At 37.2% G+C, this 17,118-nt stretch overlaps 1 protein-coding gene and 1 pseudogene across 2 annotated transcripts; both read right to left on the bottom strand.

Moving 5' to 3' along the window:
* Nucleotides 1-30: 30 nt before the first annotated feature.
* LOC121941732 (perforin-1-like) lies at nt 31-8,064 on the bottom strand (annotated as a pseudogene). Its single transcript, XR_015776247.1, has 12 exons — nt 7,960-8,064; nt 7,706-7,740; nt 7,539-7,557; nt 4,608-4,895; nt 4,438-4,517; nt 4,123-4,168; nt 3,565-3,707; nt 3,267-3,405; nt 3,097-3,177; nt 2,414-2,910; nt 2,232-2,325; nt 31-484 (listed from the first exon to the last, which is right to left on the bottom strand). The product of XR_015776247.1 is annotated as a perforin-1-like (transcript).
* A 451-nt stretch (nt 8,065-8,515) lies between these two features.
* pin1 (peptidylprolyl cis/trans isomerase, NIMA-interacting 1) lies at nt 8,516-17,078 on the bottom strand. Its single transcript, XM_042484601.2, has 5 exons — nt 16,919-17,078; nt 14,816-14,898; nt 11,914-12,022; nt 11,713-11,823; nt 8,516-9,505 (listed from the first exon to the last, which is right to left on the bottom strand). The coding sequence occupies exons 1-5, from the start codon at nt 16,974-16,976 to the stop codon at nt 9,396-9,398; spliced, it is 471 nt and encodes a 156-aa protein (XP_042340535.1). The 5' UTR covers nt 16,977-17,078; the 3' UTR covers nt 8,516-9,395.
* Nucleotides 17,079-17,118: the final 40 nt, after the last annotated feature.

Raw genomic sequence — 17,118 nt, 5'->3', positions numbered from 1 at the left:
TGAGAGGGCAGAAATATCCAAACACACAGCCATGTTTGTTTCTTGTATTAAAAGGATTGTATACAACAGGTTTTTCAGGAAAGTATTGTTGATTTGGAAGACATGGAGGTCACAGAAAGTCGTGTCTAACATGATACAAACGGCATTATGAATTTTAAACAGACAATGACTTAAATTTAGACTACAAATGTGATGAGTAAATGTGATTTCAGTTGTACTTTTCGGAGAAGTGAACAACATTTGTGAATAGCGTGGCCCCAAAATACATTTCTCACTGTGGAGATGGTTTGTAACGGTTACACCTGTCTCCGGTTAGGTGACGGTCGCAGGTCAGAGTGTATTGGACCTCAAAGCCGCCTCTCTTGGCCCAACAGGTGAACCTGTGTGTCCCCTGCGACAGGTTCTTTGTACATGATCCCAGACGGTCATCGTATTTCAAATCCTCGTCCCAGACCTCAACCTTCAAACCAAGGTGTGTGTCCACCTTCAGTAAAAAAGATAAAAAAAAATATATCAATACCATTAAAAAAATATCATTATTGTATTTGTATTGTACTTTTTTTTTGATCCATTGGTATGTTCTTATAAAAAGTGTTTGTCAGTAAGAACAAAATCTTTGAGTGGTCAAGTCGTAGAATCATTCGATTGGCTCCTCTAGACTTCACAAATGTTAATCAGCTAGAAACCTTATTTCAGGTGAGCATCTTTATTGGAATTAATAGACTCCGTCTTGGCACGTTAGCTTCCAGGTTTACTTCCACGGTAGTGTCTCTAGCTATCGTGCATGCGCACCTACACTTTAGGAATCCACACTGATAACTCAAGTTATTGTGTATCTCATACTGGATTTATTATTGTGCAATTTGGGATTACTTTGTATAGTTCAAGATATAAGCATCGATCACTTTAATTGTGGTTGTTGTGTGTTTGTGCCTGCTTCTGCATTGCACAGTGCGTATTGTTTGCACAAGTAACTTGCTCACTGGTGGTTACTGTTGGCATATTAATCAGGGAGAGGAGTTCTGAGTTATCTAAATGTACAGTGAAAAACAAAAGTGACATGAATTGTAAAACACATGAATGTTGCAGCTATTAAAGCTAAATCCTTTAATGGATCAACTTCAGTTTTCTTGTGCTGCATTCAGAGGCTATGTTACCCTTTTGCTGTGTTTTGTGCTCTTGTGTCCTTTTGATAAATGTCACAAATTACACTAAACAAAGCTGGTTCTGCGCACGTTACCACTCTTTACATTGTGATATTATCACATATTTTTAAAATGCTTTTCTCAGCTTGAGTAAAGTCTTACAAATATAAAACCATGGATCAAACATTCAAAATATAAAGAGTCATAATTGACCTTGTTTGCAGTTTGAAGTGTATGGTCAACAGTTTTACAGTCATCTCTTTTATAATGGAGGCCTATTAGGAAAAGCCATTTTTTTGATTTACAGGATTTTTTTGCTGCAATACCACAAGTGGCCACTGGGAAAAATTGGCTGCAGCAGAATAGCTTTGATTTCTTGTCTAAGGATAGCTTAAGTCTCTCTCAGCTTTAGGGGTGATGACAAATTGAAAGCAATTACCCTTATTGTAGTAGAAAATAAAGTGAATAATCCTATATTTTTACTTTTTGACCACTTTGGCTACACACAGATGGTGGAATAGTATCTCTACAGCCTGCATCAGACATATATTTCTCTGAGGCTGAATAATGCTTTTAAAGTTTTTTTTTCTGTGTGTGTGAAGTGTGCTGCTCTGTTGAGCTGGTTTTTAAAGTCGGTGTAAAGTGAATTCAGAGATTTGTTTCATTATAAATGTTGGAAACTGATTGCTGAAAACATGTTACAAAGAAACTTTACTACATTTTTTCACCATTTTCCTGTTTTAAGTTTTTTTTGGGCGGGCCTAAAACCATAGCTGATGACACACTGGAGCTATACTCAGCATAATCCCGCCCCTGACAATGTAGCTGTATAAAGATGAGAAGGACAATTAGCATAGTCCCGTGTCTGGGCGTGGCGTCCACTCCCCCAGTAGACACGCCACAGCATTTCAGATCAGGGAATACTGTGCACTTTTTCATGATTTTGAGACCTTCTTCTACATACTTGGCGATTTTTTTGGTCATTTGGTCAACCTGGTCAGGTGTTTAATAGCACATCTTTCTGTGATGTGACAAACACATTTTAATTATCACTTTACATGGACATTAAGGCGAAGATTTACTGACCTTGCCCAGATTATAACGTGCGTTCCACCAGGGATAGTTTGACCGGATCATATGAGTCCTGCGATAGAACGAGCCATACCACATCTTAGCATAGCTGTAACCAGGAGGAAACACAAAAACAGATGAATTAATATTGTTACATTCGACACCACCAATCAATCCCTGACCCTCACTCTACTCACCTCTCTGTCTGTCCAGTTAAATCTCCTTTCAGATCCCAGCCTCGGACAATGGTCACCACCAGTGTCCCCCTCCAGGCGTTCAGAGGACAGCAGTTGGAAGCCAGGTTAGGTGTGTGCGACCCGCAGTTGGGTTCTTTGGGTGACTTCTTCACAGCGTTTTCCTCCAAGTACTGCTCTATGGCCGCCTTCATCCCTGCCTTCTGTGACTCATTTGGCACCAGCTCATACAATGGTCTAAGGGAGTACGAAACAACATCTGGACGGTGCTTCAGGGTCTTCAGCCAATTCATGTAGCCGAGGGAGTCATTATGAGTGAGTGAAAACTCCCCCAACCAACCAGTGCCTCCTGCCACCTCTGTGACGTGCTGGTGGAGACCAGAGCTGTACGAGGTGGAGAGGTCCTGGTTCTGTAGGACCTTGTTGCAAGCCTGTCTGTTACTAGATAATTTCACCCTCCCCAGGCCTACAGAGACACCCAGTGATAAGCAGGTGTGGAGCTGGAGGACAGGAGGAGAAAGGTGATGATATTTATAGTCAATGGTCGATGGACTGCATATACTATAAGTATTGTCTTCATACTGACAGCAGTAATTAATTCAGACGTTCACACACACATTCATACTACAGTGTTGGATAAGACCCGGTCACTGTGTGTACTGGCCTGTGTGTGCAGGCTTGTGTACCTCATTTGAGGAGAGCCCATTCAGTGAGGACAAACAGGTCCGTGCCGCTGTGACTCGCCTGAGTCGCCCCCCGAGGTAAACCTGACATGAAGTACAATGTTGTTGAGACAAAGAAATGTTTTTTTTTTAATTTGTAAAGTAAGTGTGTCTGTGTGTGTGTGTTTTTTTACCTGGCGAATGTAGTGTGTGCCATAGATGTGTATGAGCTCACTGTACTGAGCCCTGGTGGAGGAGTTGTAGAAAGTCGGCAGCCTTTCCAAATCCTCACTGAACTCGGAGCTGAGGGGCGGTTTGACTGATACACGGTAACTAGAGGCAGGGCGACAAATCTGTAAATTATTTTAAAATAATATTTTATCCACACAATTTCCAATCTGGATATCAACTACTCAAATGTTATGTTGAATTTGTGACAAAAACCTGACTGAAAAAAACATCTGCAGTGACGTGTGGGTCTTCACATCCTACCCATAGTGGCTGCAGGTGACCCTGTGAGTGCTGAAGACGTAGCGGTCCTCTCTGGTCCTTTCTGTAGCAAATTTATACACAGTGGAGCGTGTTCCTCCCACCTCCAGCTTGGCAGACACAACCTTATCTAAATCTAAGCCAACCTGGAAAAAAAGAAAGAAAATGAATAAACACGGCTAAATGTTCACCCACAATGACCATGACATAGTGTATTAAATATCACAATTTATCTATAAAACTACTGATTTAAAAACACACTGGTACTGATTCTGTTAGCATTAAGGACTCACATTAAGGATAACAGACTTAAAAGTAATGAGCCATAAAACTGTAAATACTGTATGTGTTTGGGTTGCAACTTGCTTGTAAATCAGAACAGAAAATGCGGTCAGTGGTTTATGATTACTGTGATGTCTTTGTTTATTTAAAGCAAATTAAGGACAAAAGGTGACACTCCAATGGTAAAATAAGCAAAAGCATCTACACATAGATCAAGTACAATTTGAATATTTAGAAATTGAAGCTTCAAGTCAACAATAGCTATGATAAGTTTCCTACCTTCCAGTCGTTAGTGTCGTGGGAAGTGTAAGTGTTAATCAGTGAGCTGTGGACACAATTTACAGGAAAGAATTACTATAAACTCCTTCATTTCAAAGGTCAGCTTTGTTTCACAGGAAATGTTTGGACTGGTGAGGTGACGTTAACATAAAATGTGATCTGTGGAGAGTAAATAGGGAGCTGAGTTCAAGGAGCTGCAAGATACATTGTTGAGCTTTAGAGGCATTAGAAAAGATCAGAGGAGAAATTATTCACAAGAATTTAATGACCCATCTTGAGTGACAATGAAATTTAAAAATCGCTGATACACAATACCTCACAGAGGTGTGCACACTGCTGTAGAGGTCTGCACTGCATCGGCTGAATGAGCGCCAGTCCACAGCAGAGACTGGCAGCTGAAAATGAAGAGGAATACACTGTGGTTAACACGCACAAATAAAGCTGTGTAACTGTTACAGCTGAGTCAGTATTTTTGCATTAGTTACTTTCTGCAGGATGTTGCCTTGAAGAGGATTGGCGCAGAGAGTACAGGTGTCATCTGGGGTCAGGTAGGTCTTCATGTCAACCACGTAGGCTCCTTTTCGCTGCAGGGTGACCACATCAAATCCCTCCCCCGCCAGGTTGTGGCCTGGCACAAAGGAAGCAGACTGACACTCACTGTGTCCCCGATCCGGCAGCAGAGAGCAGGTGAGTGGCTCGACAGAAAGAGCAGGAGACTCAGGTGGAGAAGGGGTGTCGCTGAGAAGGAGAGCATGGCTGGAGTCAAAGAGACACTGAAATAATTTAGAGCAGAAAAAGGAAATCAGTGAGTATCATTTAAGATATACTATGCAGAGAGACTGGCTTTATTATAGTAAAACACAACAAACAAACAAACAAAAACAGCACAAACCACAAATTTAAATATTTATGGGAAACTCAGTGTCATGAAATATGCTCAGAATGATACCTGACCTGTTTTTAAAGGTTAACATGTTCAGTGGAATTCAATAAACTTGGAGATTAGTGCTGCAGACAGAGTAAGGAGGATGGAAAGCATTAAAAGACGGACTAATTTTGGTCTTTCGTCGGATCTTGCACAAAGTGGACCTCGTGAAAGAAACGATACACAAACGAAAATTTATTTACTTATTTTTGCTTGTATCCAGGATTTGTTCGTATTTTGTTAGTACCCATTGATTTTTGAGTTTTTTTTAATTTTAGTTTTGCTCTTCTGTTAGGTAAGAGAAAACTGGTTGAGAGCACTCATATCAAGATAAGGGAAATACATATTTGCTTTCACAGTCCACAAATTGCTGTTCAACACAAGGCAAAGAGTTTTATACTTGAGGAATGTTTAAAAAAAGCACATGAATATCATTTTACTAAATTTAGATGAGGATTCAGAGTATTTATAATGACTGGATTATTTAATTTCAAGGATAAAGGGATACTACTATACTTGGTACATTGATTCCAATGACTGTAATTTCAGTTACTGTGTGTCCCTCTGCTGACCAGAGCCGGAATGTAACTAAGTGCATTTACTTACTGTCTGAAGTACATATTTGAGGTTATTTTTCATTACTTGGGCATTTTAATCTTATGCCACTTTCTACTTCTATGCCACTTAACGTCAGACAAACGTTTGACTTTTTACTCCACCAGTATTATTACATATTTTAGCACACAAACCAAAAATATGAAAATATAAAAGTGCAACTGGAAAAAAGTGGTCAGTTAATTAAAAAAAAAAACTGGCAACTATTTATATCATCATGTAAGTCATTTTTCATGCAAATAAAACATTTTATAGTTCCAGCTTCTCATACATACTGTATGCTTTTAATTATTTTGATTTATTAAATTTATTTAAACCCTAGTACATGCGTACTTTTACTTTTAATACTTCAATACATTTCCCTGAAATCACATTTACTTTAAGTTTATTTAACAGTAGGTCAGTTTCACTACTGCATAAGTTCTTCGTCTTTCAATCTTTTTTGGTGTAATGCAGTATTTGCACACAGTACCACACCTGCCCTTATATAGTGTTAAGGGGGTGTTACCTATGCTAATATGTGAATCATGATCAGGTGAGATTCAGCATTGAGCACGCCTTGGTAAGAGCAAATTTGGGTGGTTAAGAATGTTTGCTACAGTTGGAGTTGACCTCTCTTATATTGTCTCCCACCAGAAAATTAAGAGAAAATTGAATTTAAGAAATTTAAGAGAATGTTGCTGCTTGAGGCCCAAAATATAAAATAGCCTTTATCCTTAGAGCTGTGGCTTTTGCTATGTGTACGTAGTTAACTGTGATTATGGTGTTTATCATCCTGACTGATTCAGAAACTTGACAGCTGTTACTGTCTGGGGAAGTAATGGCTCACTAAGTAACTGCTCGTTAATGTTTTACACATTTTACAAATGATAACATGTTGTATAAATACACAATTTTATGAGCACTTTTCTAGAAAGACTGCCCAGATGAAGAATTTGATTAGTATGGTGATGAAGTTTTGCTGCTATTTCCTGGCATTGACACACCTCATCAACTGTATCTGCACACTGTGTTTATTATAATTGTTGTCTCATGTTGTGAGTTAGAATTGTTCTACTATTGGCACTGGATGGATAACAGAGTATAAAAATACATTTATAGCAACATTTTAAGCTCTAAGGCCACAGTGGAGATAATTGTAGCACTTTTGTGGACTGTTGAACATGTCAAGCGCAAGATATTTTGGAAGTATGATCACTTAAAGAAATGTGATTTTTTTTAATGTTAATTCATTTAGAAAAACATAATGCAGGATTATTGTCGACTGCTGTCATTCTGTTACTATCCTGAAGCACTATGTTGCTGACTTTGATAAAGCTGTTATAACCACGCAGCCTCAGAATAATCTACAGATGCTGGCAAGCTTCAGGTATGATTTTCACGTAAGTGGATCCAAGTGAATATAAAATCACACTCTGTAGACACACACACCTGTCATCTGCATGATCCTGACTTAACAGGAGGGAGGTGCAACTTGAGAAAATTACGCACGACATATAAACTGTGATTACAACACTGGGCCCACTTTGCTACTGTACAAGACGTTCATACAGTTAAAACTTTTACAACCTGGGAGCTTCAAAAGATTTAACAGTAGAGATCTTTAAAGGGTTCAGCATCACTAATAATCTTGCAAATCCATACAATCCCAAGACACAATAAAATAAGGCTTTTTTCATATTACAGCTTTGACCTTTGAAATACAAGAGTCGGAGGAGCAAAAAAGCAGAAAAAGAAACCGAGTGCTAAAAAGGGATAAATTATTATATACACATTAGATAGAACAAAAGTAAAATAATATAAAAACAATATACATTTTTCACTTAAACAAATACTGTTTATCCAAAAGTAATAGTTGCACATCTGAAATACTCACATGGTATGTAGTGTATTTCCTGTAAAGATATAGAAATAAGTGGTCAAATATTGCACAGTAGGATGATACACAGGCATGTTACACAGTATAAATGTTTAAAAAAATATGAAAATGTACATTTATATGTGAGTATTTGTGACTACGAATTAATAGAATAGAAATATAACCTGGGGTGGAAGTAGTGTCACGCTGTAAGTGATGGCTGATGGAGACAGAGACAACAACAGTGTTACATGAAGGTATGCCGTCTCGTTAAAGACCCTGACTGCTGCTGGACTAAAGGACCTGCTGTAACTTGCTCTGTAAACTTTATTAAGTTTTCATCTTCTGCTCTTTCTACTGTATCATGCAGTGATGCATCTTTTAAAATCAATTCTCAGTCTGATCTATTAAAAACTGTGAAATGTAAACTGTTTTCTACCTGTTGAGGTTTCTTCTCCTCTTCTAGGCGTCAAAATCAGAACCGGTGAGACAAAAAGCCTTTGTTCTGTGATGAGAAATTAACGGAGGATGAAGCCTTTTATCCTCTATCTCAATGGGGCTTATAAGGAAATAAAGGAAAAAATAGAGTAACAAACCAAAAGAGATAAGGATAGTAAAAACAGAGAGGGGAATGGCCCTTACGTCCAGGTTGAAGGAAATGACCTTGAGGTGAATTTGTGGGATATAAAAACAACACAGAGGAAAAACACGCTTACAATAATGAATCAAAAGAAAAATGCTAACATCAGAAATCACTGGTTTCAAAAAATGCATAGTTGAGTTTGGAAATTATGACTTGAATATTATTTTGAAACATCTGGAGGATTTTTTGTACCATTATTCTTCTGACCAGAATACACTTGCTGATTTTAGGTTGTTGCATCTGTGTATTTACACATGAAGCACTTTGAGCTGCACAACTTAACAGAACCATTTCACACAATGACTCCGCCCATCAATTCATTCTGTTCGAAACAAGACCCAAAACAACAGAGTTACAAAAAAAAAGGAGATTTTTATTGACGAAAGAAAAACTCAGATCACACAACAGTGTAATAGTTCATCTGAACTTTGATGCTTTTAAAAGCTGCAGAGCTGATTGTTAAAACCTGGAAGTTTTTTATCCGTGCCATCTTTGCATATCCTATGGAAAGGGAAACATGCACTTTATAAAGTGTATTATGAAAACAAATGATTCTATGTTACTGGATATCTGCAAACGACCATCCCATGAAATCAGAGCTAAACACAGAGAACTCAGAACAGCGGTGCTTTCTTTAACTTTAGCTGTCAGTAATTGTTTGAAAAGCCTTTTAAACTTCCATTTTCCAAAACCAGATGGAGTATCTGCTTTGGCACACATACAGCAGAAATGATAAAGGTTGCAGGGAAACATACAGTAAATGGTCCTTCTGAAGACATGCACATACAAAAACAAGCTTTTATAGACGCATTCTCAAACTTTGCTCTTCGTGTGAAACTGTTTCCACTCCAACAGATTCACAGGCACTCATGTTTCTACGTGATGGCATCGCCACGGTTAATAAAAGCTTGAGGTCTAACAGGAAAAATCTGCAATACTCTTTAATGTTCAGTGTGATTTCAGTATTCATACACGTTAAATAGTGCTTGGAATAAAATGATCCCACTTAAAATAACGCAATTCAGCTCATAAGCTTTGTTTATTGGGTGCTGCGTGTCATTAAAATAAATTCAGGTCTGGTTGGGTTGGACTGTGTATGCATGTGTGTGTGTGTGTGTGTGTGTGTGTGTGTGTGTGTGTGTGTGTGTGTGTGTGTGTGTGTGTGTGTGTGTGTGTGTATGTGTGTGTGAGTGAAGACATAAGCGGAGAGTACAGTGTGTGGCTTCTTCCTTTCAACCAGTACGAAGGATGATGTGGACTCCAGAGTCAGTAAAAACAGGACCGCTCATGTCTCCCACTTTGAGAGCAAAGGAGGCATCTTCAAAAGGCTTCTGCATTTGACCTAAAACATAAACACAAATGTTGTACATTAAACTAATAACACGATTATCCACATTCAAATAACCACTCGCACATAGAAAATGTTGTTCATTATCATCTGTGACCTGCATGTCCCATGTTTTCTTTTTTTTTTAAATCTTTTTTTTATGTTGTTTGTCCCATTCTCGTGAACCTGATGCCCCATTAAACCCACTGAGGGATTTTCTTCTAATGTGGCACAAACGTACACTTGTACTCCACTGACTGAGGCCACTGTGACCTCATCATTTGTGATATAAATCACAAGAAGGTCTAGAAGCAATCAAACAAATTTTATTCATACAGCATCTTTCAAACACTTCGAATGCAAATTCAAAGTGCTTTATGGTTTGATTGAGAAAACAAAAACAAGAACTACTTATGAAAAAAGCAAAAACAGATCTTAAAAAACAAAACGTGCAATAATAATAAACAATACGTAAAAACCATAACATTTTGATACTAAGACACTACATAAAATCCAGACTAAAAAGATTATTAGTTTACATTTAAAAGTATCAATATTTACAGCTCCTCTTATAATATCCTAAAATTTGGCACAAACTCTCTCTTGGATGAATTAATTAACAAACTTTCACTTTAACTGATGAAAATTTGGTGGTTAAAGTTCGCTGTGACTCACAAAACATGTTTTTGTCTGTAACTCAAGAATCCATGCGCTAATTATTACAAAATTTCGCACAAATGTCTAACAGAGTGAGATGATGACGTTTCAGATCCAAAAAGGTCAAAGGTCAAACTCACTGTGACATCATTATATTCTGCAGAAACACTTTGTTTCTGCAGAATATAATGATGGCCATTATTTTGTATCACAGAAGGGGAGACATTTGGTCAGTTACTGAAATGGTGACACTAACATTCGTGATTGTAACTTCTGTGTCGCTGGGCTGAAAGTGTGTGTGAAGCTTCCACGTGCTCGAATCAGGGTTCCCACATTTTTTCACAAACAAAATTTCAAAACTTTTCCATGAGTTCTCAAGGACTTGTAGTATTTTTTTTTTCCTGCCACACTTGCTTAGCATTTTTAAAATTATCAGAATCAGTCTTTTTAGACATAATTTCAGCTGGAGTCCACACATGAAAAGAGACATATCGCAGGAAAAAACAAGAAACATACATGATGATGATGATGGCGAACAAGCTGTCACACATCGACACATATTAAAGCTACGTTGCACCGTCAGCTCCAGAAAATAAATTAATTTTTACGTTACTTTACGATGAAGGTTATTAATGAAATTTTCATTACACACACTACAAAATTCCATGACTTTTACAAAATTTTCAATAATTTTTTTTTTCTAATTCTATGACTTCTCCAGGCCTGGAAAATGTGCTTGGGAAATAGGGAATTTTCCAGGTTTTATCTATGACCATGGGAACCCTGTATGATGTGTAACTTCTTTGCAGCAACATTTCTTATTGAAAAATGTCGTCTGTCGTGGGTACGAGAGTCTGCACAGACGTGGATGTAAACTTAAGCTGCAACTTGACGAGTTGGTGGAGGCATACAGCCGCGCAGTGATAACTCTAGTTATTTTATCATTATTATCTTTCACCATACTTACAGTCGCACTATACAAAGACTAAAATTGATTCTAATTATTCATTTACTATAGTTTATAAGCTTTCACTTTCATCTGTGGCTGTGTCACATGGGCATGGCAGTAATGACTGTTAAGTTGGGAGCTTGCCAGCACAGTGCTGGGAAATAAGAGCAACGCTGCCAGAAATGACAACGCAATAAAAGAAAAACAAATAGGAACTGATCAACACTGAAACTCTGTGCATGCACAGAAAGCTCTGACCTTTACAGAATGCTCATGAACCTCATGATACTGCATATTTGCATATTTTTGTTCTTAATTCTTTGCTTATGTTAATAACTACAAGTGCCATGAAAATAACAAAACCAACATTAGTCAACACACTAAATCATTTCCAGCTTCCCTCCCTAGCTTCAAATTAGCACACGACATGTTTGGCATTTCCATTTCTTATGCAACAGTGTTTATCTGCGTTATCATGGTAACTCAATTAATAACAACAACAACATATTAACACACACACATATTTAGTAACCTATGGCACATGTGTACAACTCCTGTGTTTGGGTTTTCATGAATAGGAAGTTATGTGAGTTTGTGTATGTGTGTGAGTGTGTACCTCTGCCAAATAATCCCAGATCGCCACCGTTCTTAGCTGAGCTGCAGTCGCTGAACTGTGAAGCCAGAGACTCAAACTTGTCCTCTCCAGACTTGATCTCTTCTATGTACTCTGCACAGAACAGAGAAATTAGGAACAAACTAAAGATGCTGATCTGACCTGATCGCACCACGTCCCCTCCCTCCCTGATGCCTTACGTACTCTGAATGAGCTCCAGGGCCTCGTCTTTAGTTCGTGTGATAATCTGTTCCCGCCAAGAAGATGGACGACGTGACTGATTATGTTTCACGAGCAGGTGAGAGCAGCGTACCTGAGTGAGTGCAGAAACAAACGGATCAGAATCAATGAGACTTGTCTATTTCATTTCAATTTGTTTTATAAGAACACACATTAATCAACATTTCTGTACATGTGCCAGTGTCTGCCAGCTGGCAAATGATAAAATTCACATAACAATGGCAGCAAGACATTATAAAGACAGAAACAGGAACACCCAAGACTGAACACAAGTCACGCAAACCAACAAGAAATAGCAGAACAGTACAAAACAACACCAACAACATATATACATATACACATATATATATATATATATATATATATATATATATATATATATATATATATATATATATATATATATATATATATATATATATATATATATATATATATATATATATATATATATATATACATATATATATTTAACATAAGCCAGACTGCTGTCTAATAAAACATATAATGTTCAAAACATATAATTTGTAAGTAATGCGTTATCATTGTTGATAAATTATTAAAATAAAATTTGGGGTTTCTATTATTTATTTTATTCAAGTCAAAAACGTTATTCTTTATGGTTTACTAACACAACTTTAAACTTTATGCCTCACTGGAAAGTCAATAAATTATTAATGAATCATTTTGAGATTCTTACTCCAGTTGTAAAAGTAAAGTTGTTAACCCCTTAAACCTCACAGATTCCCCTATACAGTAAAATAATGATGCATAATATTATATTTTTTAATTGACAGAGTGAACACATAAAAAACATCAACCCTAAGTTGAAATATTCTTCTTATTTTGCACAACGAATGATTATTACATACACTGAAAATCAGTTTATGTCTCCATCTGCTGGCGGGTCATCACAATGAGAGTATGCATTTTAATTCCACTACAGAAGAGACTTGATGGTCATTTGAATTCGGTGGGAAAAAAAGGATATACTTTTATTGTTTATTGGCCAAAACAGTTGTTTTATATAACTGCATATCAGATATCGTCAAAAAACAAAATCAAAAAGGTTCTTACAGTCGATCACTCCCTGTTTCTGCATTTACAGACTCATTGCTTTGCATGATGCTTGTTGCCATGGTTACCATTCTGTACATTGGCTGTACGGTATACTGAACATTCAGGCAGATAACAGCACAGGAAAAAAAAGACTGAATTTAGGGTCTCATCTTACCCAGTATCTCACTGTGCTCAGTACATTTAGAGGTATTTCTATTTATTGTCATTGTGAATTTGCACCTTCAGCTCTGAAAAATTGAAATAAGATGATGTAGCAATGTCAAGTACACAAACAGGCAGCAAACTGACAAATGTTTACTAAATTAAGAAAACAGACAACCAGCAATGTGAAGTGACGGACTTTTGTTAAAAAAAAAAACAAAAACATCAACGACAACAACAATAACACAACCATACAAGGCCAAAAAGTGACTGCATCATTTTATCTCACTGTATTCATGTACAAGTAAGAGAAGCTTCTGTTTACGTCGGGGAGGATGTGCCGTGTTTAATACTGTACTGAAAACATGAACAGTCACGAAGCTGAGTTTTCAGAAAATGAAACTGAAAATTCATTAAAACTGAAATCTTAACATTTTTCAGACAAATTCCAATAACACGTTTATTTTTAAGATCCGAGTCCTGACAGCCTGTTTGATCACATGTAAAGACAAATTCTACAAATAACAAGAAGTCCTGGATATCCACGTGCCATTTTAAATACTTTCACTTTTTCTGCGTTTAAACACGTGAGCCGAGGGTTTCTGATAATATGAGGGGTGAAAGATTATGAAAAAGATGTGATCATCACAGTGTGTGCCAACAACATTAGTACTCGTCATTAATGCCACAGGCTGTCAGTAACACAGGCTTCACACAGGGCTGGGCTCTATGGCCTATAAATAACACTACAATATTTTCGGCTATATTGTGATGCACAATATATTTGTCTGTATTTTGAGATCTTCTCCTACTGTAGACTAATATGTTAAACTATTAAATACACTTCTGTTACAGTAAAGTTAAATAAAGGACTGAAACCACAGTGTAAAATCAGCAGTGTTGTGGTAATTTGACTCAGCACATTAAACCGGCTGCTATTATTTCTGAAAACCGCCCAATGTCACTGTTCCTTCTTTTCCCAGAGCTTTATAAAGGCCCCGTCCACCCATTACCAGTTTTAATCATCACATCATTAAAAAATTAAAAATATGTTGTTGTTATGTTCTGTAAATGCTCTTTTTACACTTCCTACTTTGACCCTCAAAACTACAAATCTCTTTTATTTTAACTCAGATATACTGTACATATCTTATAGTATTTTTCAGATACTGTTATAATTTTATTCTACTCTGTAGTTATGTTTCTTGACCTTTGCAACACCATTTTTTTTTCTTTTTTTAAGTTTTTGTTTTTCTCACCATGAGTGCATTTACGTGGACACGAATAACCCATCTCTGATAAGGTTTTTGGAGTATCCTGTGTATGTGTTTGAGCATGTAAACACCATATTCTGTTTATGAGAAACCCAAATATGCTAGCTAGAGTAACCAGGATGTAAAAATCTCCGTATTAATGTAGGAACTGTATACTGAATATGATCATGACAAGGACAAACCTCATAACTGGGTTATTCACGTCCATGTAATCACATTATTATTTATTTTGTGCAACAAAACACCAAAGCAAATTCCTTAGATGTGAAAACCTACTTGGCAATACAATGGATTCTGATTCTTATAAGAGTTTAGAGTTGTAATGAAAATGAATAAATAAATAAAACATTTAAAATATTTAACATAATAACCTTGTCTGGCTCTCCGCGGCCATCTCCCACCGGACGCTCCCACTGGCTGCTATTGGTTTTGTGGTTGAAGTAGTATACTTTGCCTGGAGGGCAAAGAGAGCAAAGTCATTAAAACAGCACGATTTCTGCAATCATTTGAATTAATTTAGTCACAGTGAGCAGCCAACTCAATATTAGGGCACAGCAGCAATCTCTGGCCTCATAAGAGCTCGACATAAAAAGTGATTCCACTAAGTTTTACATGGTGAGATGTACAGAATTTAAATACGGGGAGAGGAGAGGGTTGGTATTTGGCGGAGCTTGAGTTGAGGTATCAGAACCAAACTAAAGTCCAAAATTTACTCTCCTTTAGCAGATCAGAGTGGAACAAAATGGATTTCTACTCTGAGAAAAAAATCTGATCTGTGTCACATTAAGAGCAAAAAAACTTGGGCCACATATGCTAATGTGAATGTACGAGCCAAACCTCGCACATTAGACACCATCATTTAAAGCTTTTTAGCAGTTTGAAGGTATTGATAAGGATCTTTAGAGATAGGCCACATTGTGAGGTGGAATGGAACTAAGTATATTTGTTCAAGTACAAATTTGAGGTATTTTTACTTTACTTGACAATTTCCATTTTATGCAACTTTAAACATCTACCCTACTTCTTCAGGTTCAATGGTGGAGTATTTATAGTGGCATTTAGCTATGAGGCTGCACAACTGAAGCATTTACATGTGCCAAGTGTGCAGAACTATGGTGGTCTACACAAAAACACAAACTGCTCTAACTAGAGACAGAGTTTAAGGTGTCCGTACTGGACTACTGTAGAACAACATGGCAAACCTGCTCTGTATGTAGATATGGTATATATAAATGGCTCAGTCTAAGGTAACAAAAACAAAACTTATTTTCAAGTGACTTCAAAGTAATGAAAACATAGTTATGAAGATTACAAACAATTTCTACAAACAGATTTAAATTGAACTTATTTCGATTTGATAGGGATGATGCAATTTAACATAGTTCCTATAAAGAGTATAAAACTGATGTGTTGCATAAGAGTGTTTAGCTATTGTCTTTCGTTTCAGTTGGTAATGTGCTGCAGAGTTGACAGCCCTTTATAGAAAAAGCTGAAATTAAGCCAAATTTAGATTTACAATATGTCATTTCACAACTGCCATTCACGCTACTCCTAGTTTCTCTGTTACTGTCTTGTTTTTGGATAACTCTGGAATGATCTAGAGCTAGACTGTGAATGCATTTGAAAACTATTTTAAAAAAAAAATAAAGCTGTCAAAGCTGAGAAGGCTTTATTGTTCTAATATTTGACAGTGATGCCATCTGACAGGCTTTTTGTCCATTATTGCCTGATTATATAATGATGCGAGGTGCCTGATTGTAGATGGTGATGCTTGAGCCCATACTGTCATGCAATATCAAAAAATAACAGTAAAACACTGACAGGGAACATTTTTCTGCAGAATGAAGTGTGTCAGCTTATTTCCCTTTTCTATCCTTCTGTGTGTGTTGTTTTGTTTGTTTGTTTTGTAGCTGTAAAGTCACCATTGTTTAAATTCTGCATAACTAAAAATAAAAAAAACCCCTAAGGTTTTAATGCAGGACTTTTACTCGCAGTGGCTTTTTTTTTTCCACAGTGTGGTATTAGTGCTTTGACCTAAATGATCTAAATACTTCTCCCACTACTGCTGTGCTGCGACTTATAGGCCATAGTTGAGTGGAAGAAAAGTAAACTTAAAAAGATCTGTGTTTTAACTAAATAATAAATTAGTAAAATCCTGCTGAGGCTGCACGTGAGGCTCTGGAGCAGAATGACGTCAGGCAGGGCCCTTCAGCAGATCAGCTCTGGCGCGCGATCATCTAATAATAAACATAATAACAGCTATTAATCGCATTTAACAAAACACACCATCAACACCGAGCTACCATCACTAATTTTAGCATTTCTCCATTAAAGTTAGGCCTCTACCGCCCTCATTTCGAGAGTAATCCACGATGCTGGGCTGCTAGCTGCTGAGCTAAGTTTACTTACATTTCACCATCTAGCTAGGTAGCTAACGTTAGTGTCAGTCTGCTCTTGGGGTTTTGTTTATTTACCTGAATTGCGGCTCATTCTTTTCTCCCACCCCGGCGGTAACTTCTCCTCGTCTGCCATTATTTTGTTCTGCTGCAGCGTTTCACAAATTTAATTTCAATGAAGCTACCGTGTGACAGGTCTGGCTGCAGCTTAGGCAAACCGCGACAGATAGCACGGTGTTTACGGCACGCGTTGTTTTCAGAATCAGGTTCCGCCTCGG

The sequence above is a fragment of the Plectropomus leopardus genome, chromosome 3, assembly GCF_026936395.1.
Source record: "Plectropomus leopardus strain MGB_pleo_1.0 chromosome 3, ASM2693639v1, whole genome shotgun sequence".
Classification (NCBI taxonomy): domain Eukaryota; kingdom Metazoa; phylum Chordata; class Actinopteri; order Perciformes; family Serranidae; genus Plectropomus; species Plectropomus leopardus.
This window is presented reverse-complemented; position numbering and strand designations above follow the sequence as displayed.

Bases quoted from the DNA above. Each gene is read 5' to 3' on its own strand.
- pin1 (XM_042484601.2), bottom strand. From the start codon at position 16,976: ATGGCAGACGAGGAGAAGTTACCGCCGGGGTGGGAGAAAAGAATGAGC. The intron at 14,899-16,918 runs GTAAATAAACAA...TTTGCCCTCCAG, and splicing joins AAGAATGAGCCGCAATTCAG to GCAAAGTATACTACTTCAAC. The intron at 11,824-11,913 runs GTACGTAAGGCA...TGTTCTGTGCAG, and splicing joins GGCCCTGGAGCTCATTCAGA to AGTACATAGAAGAGATCAAG.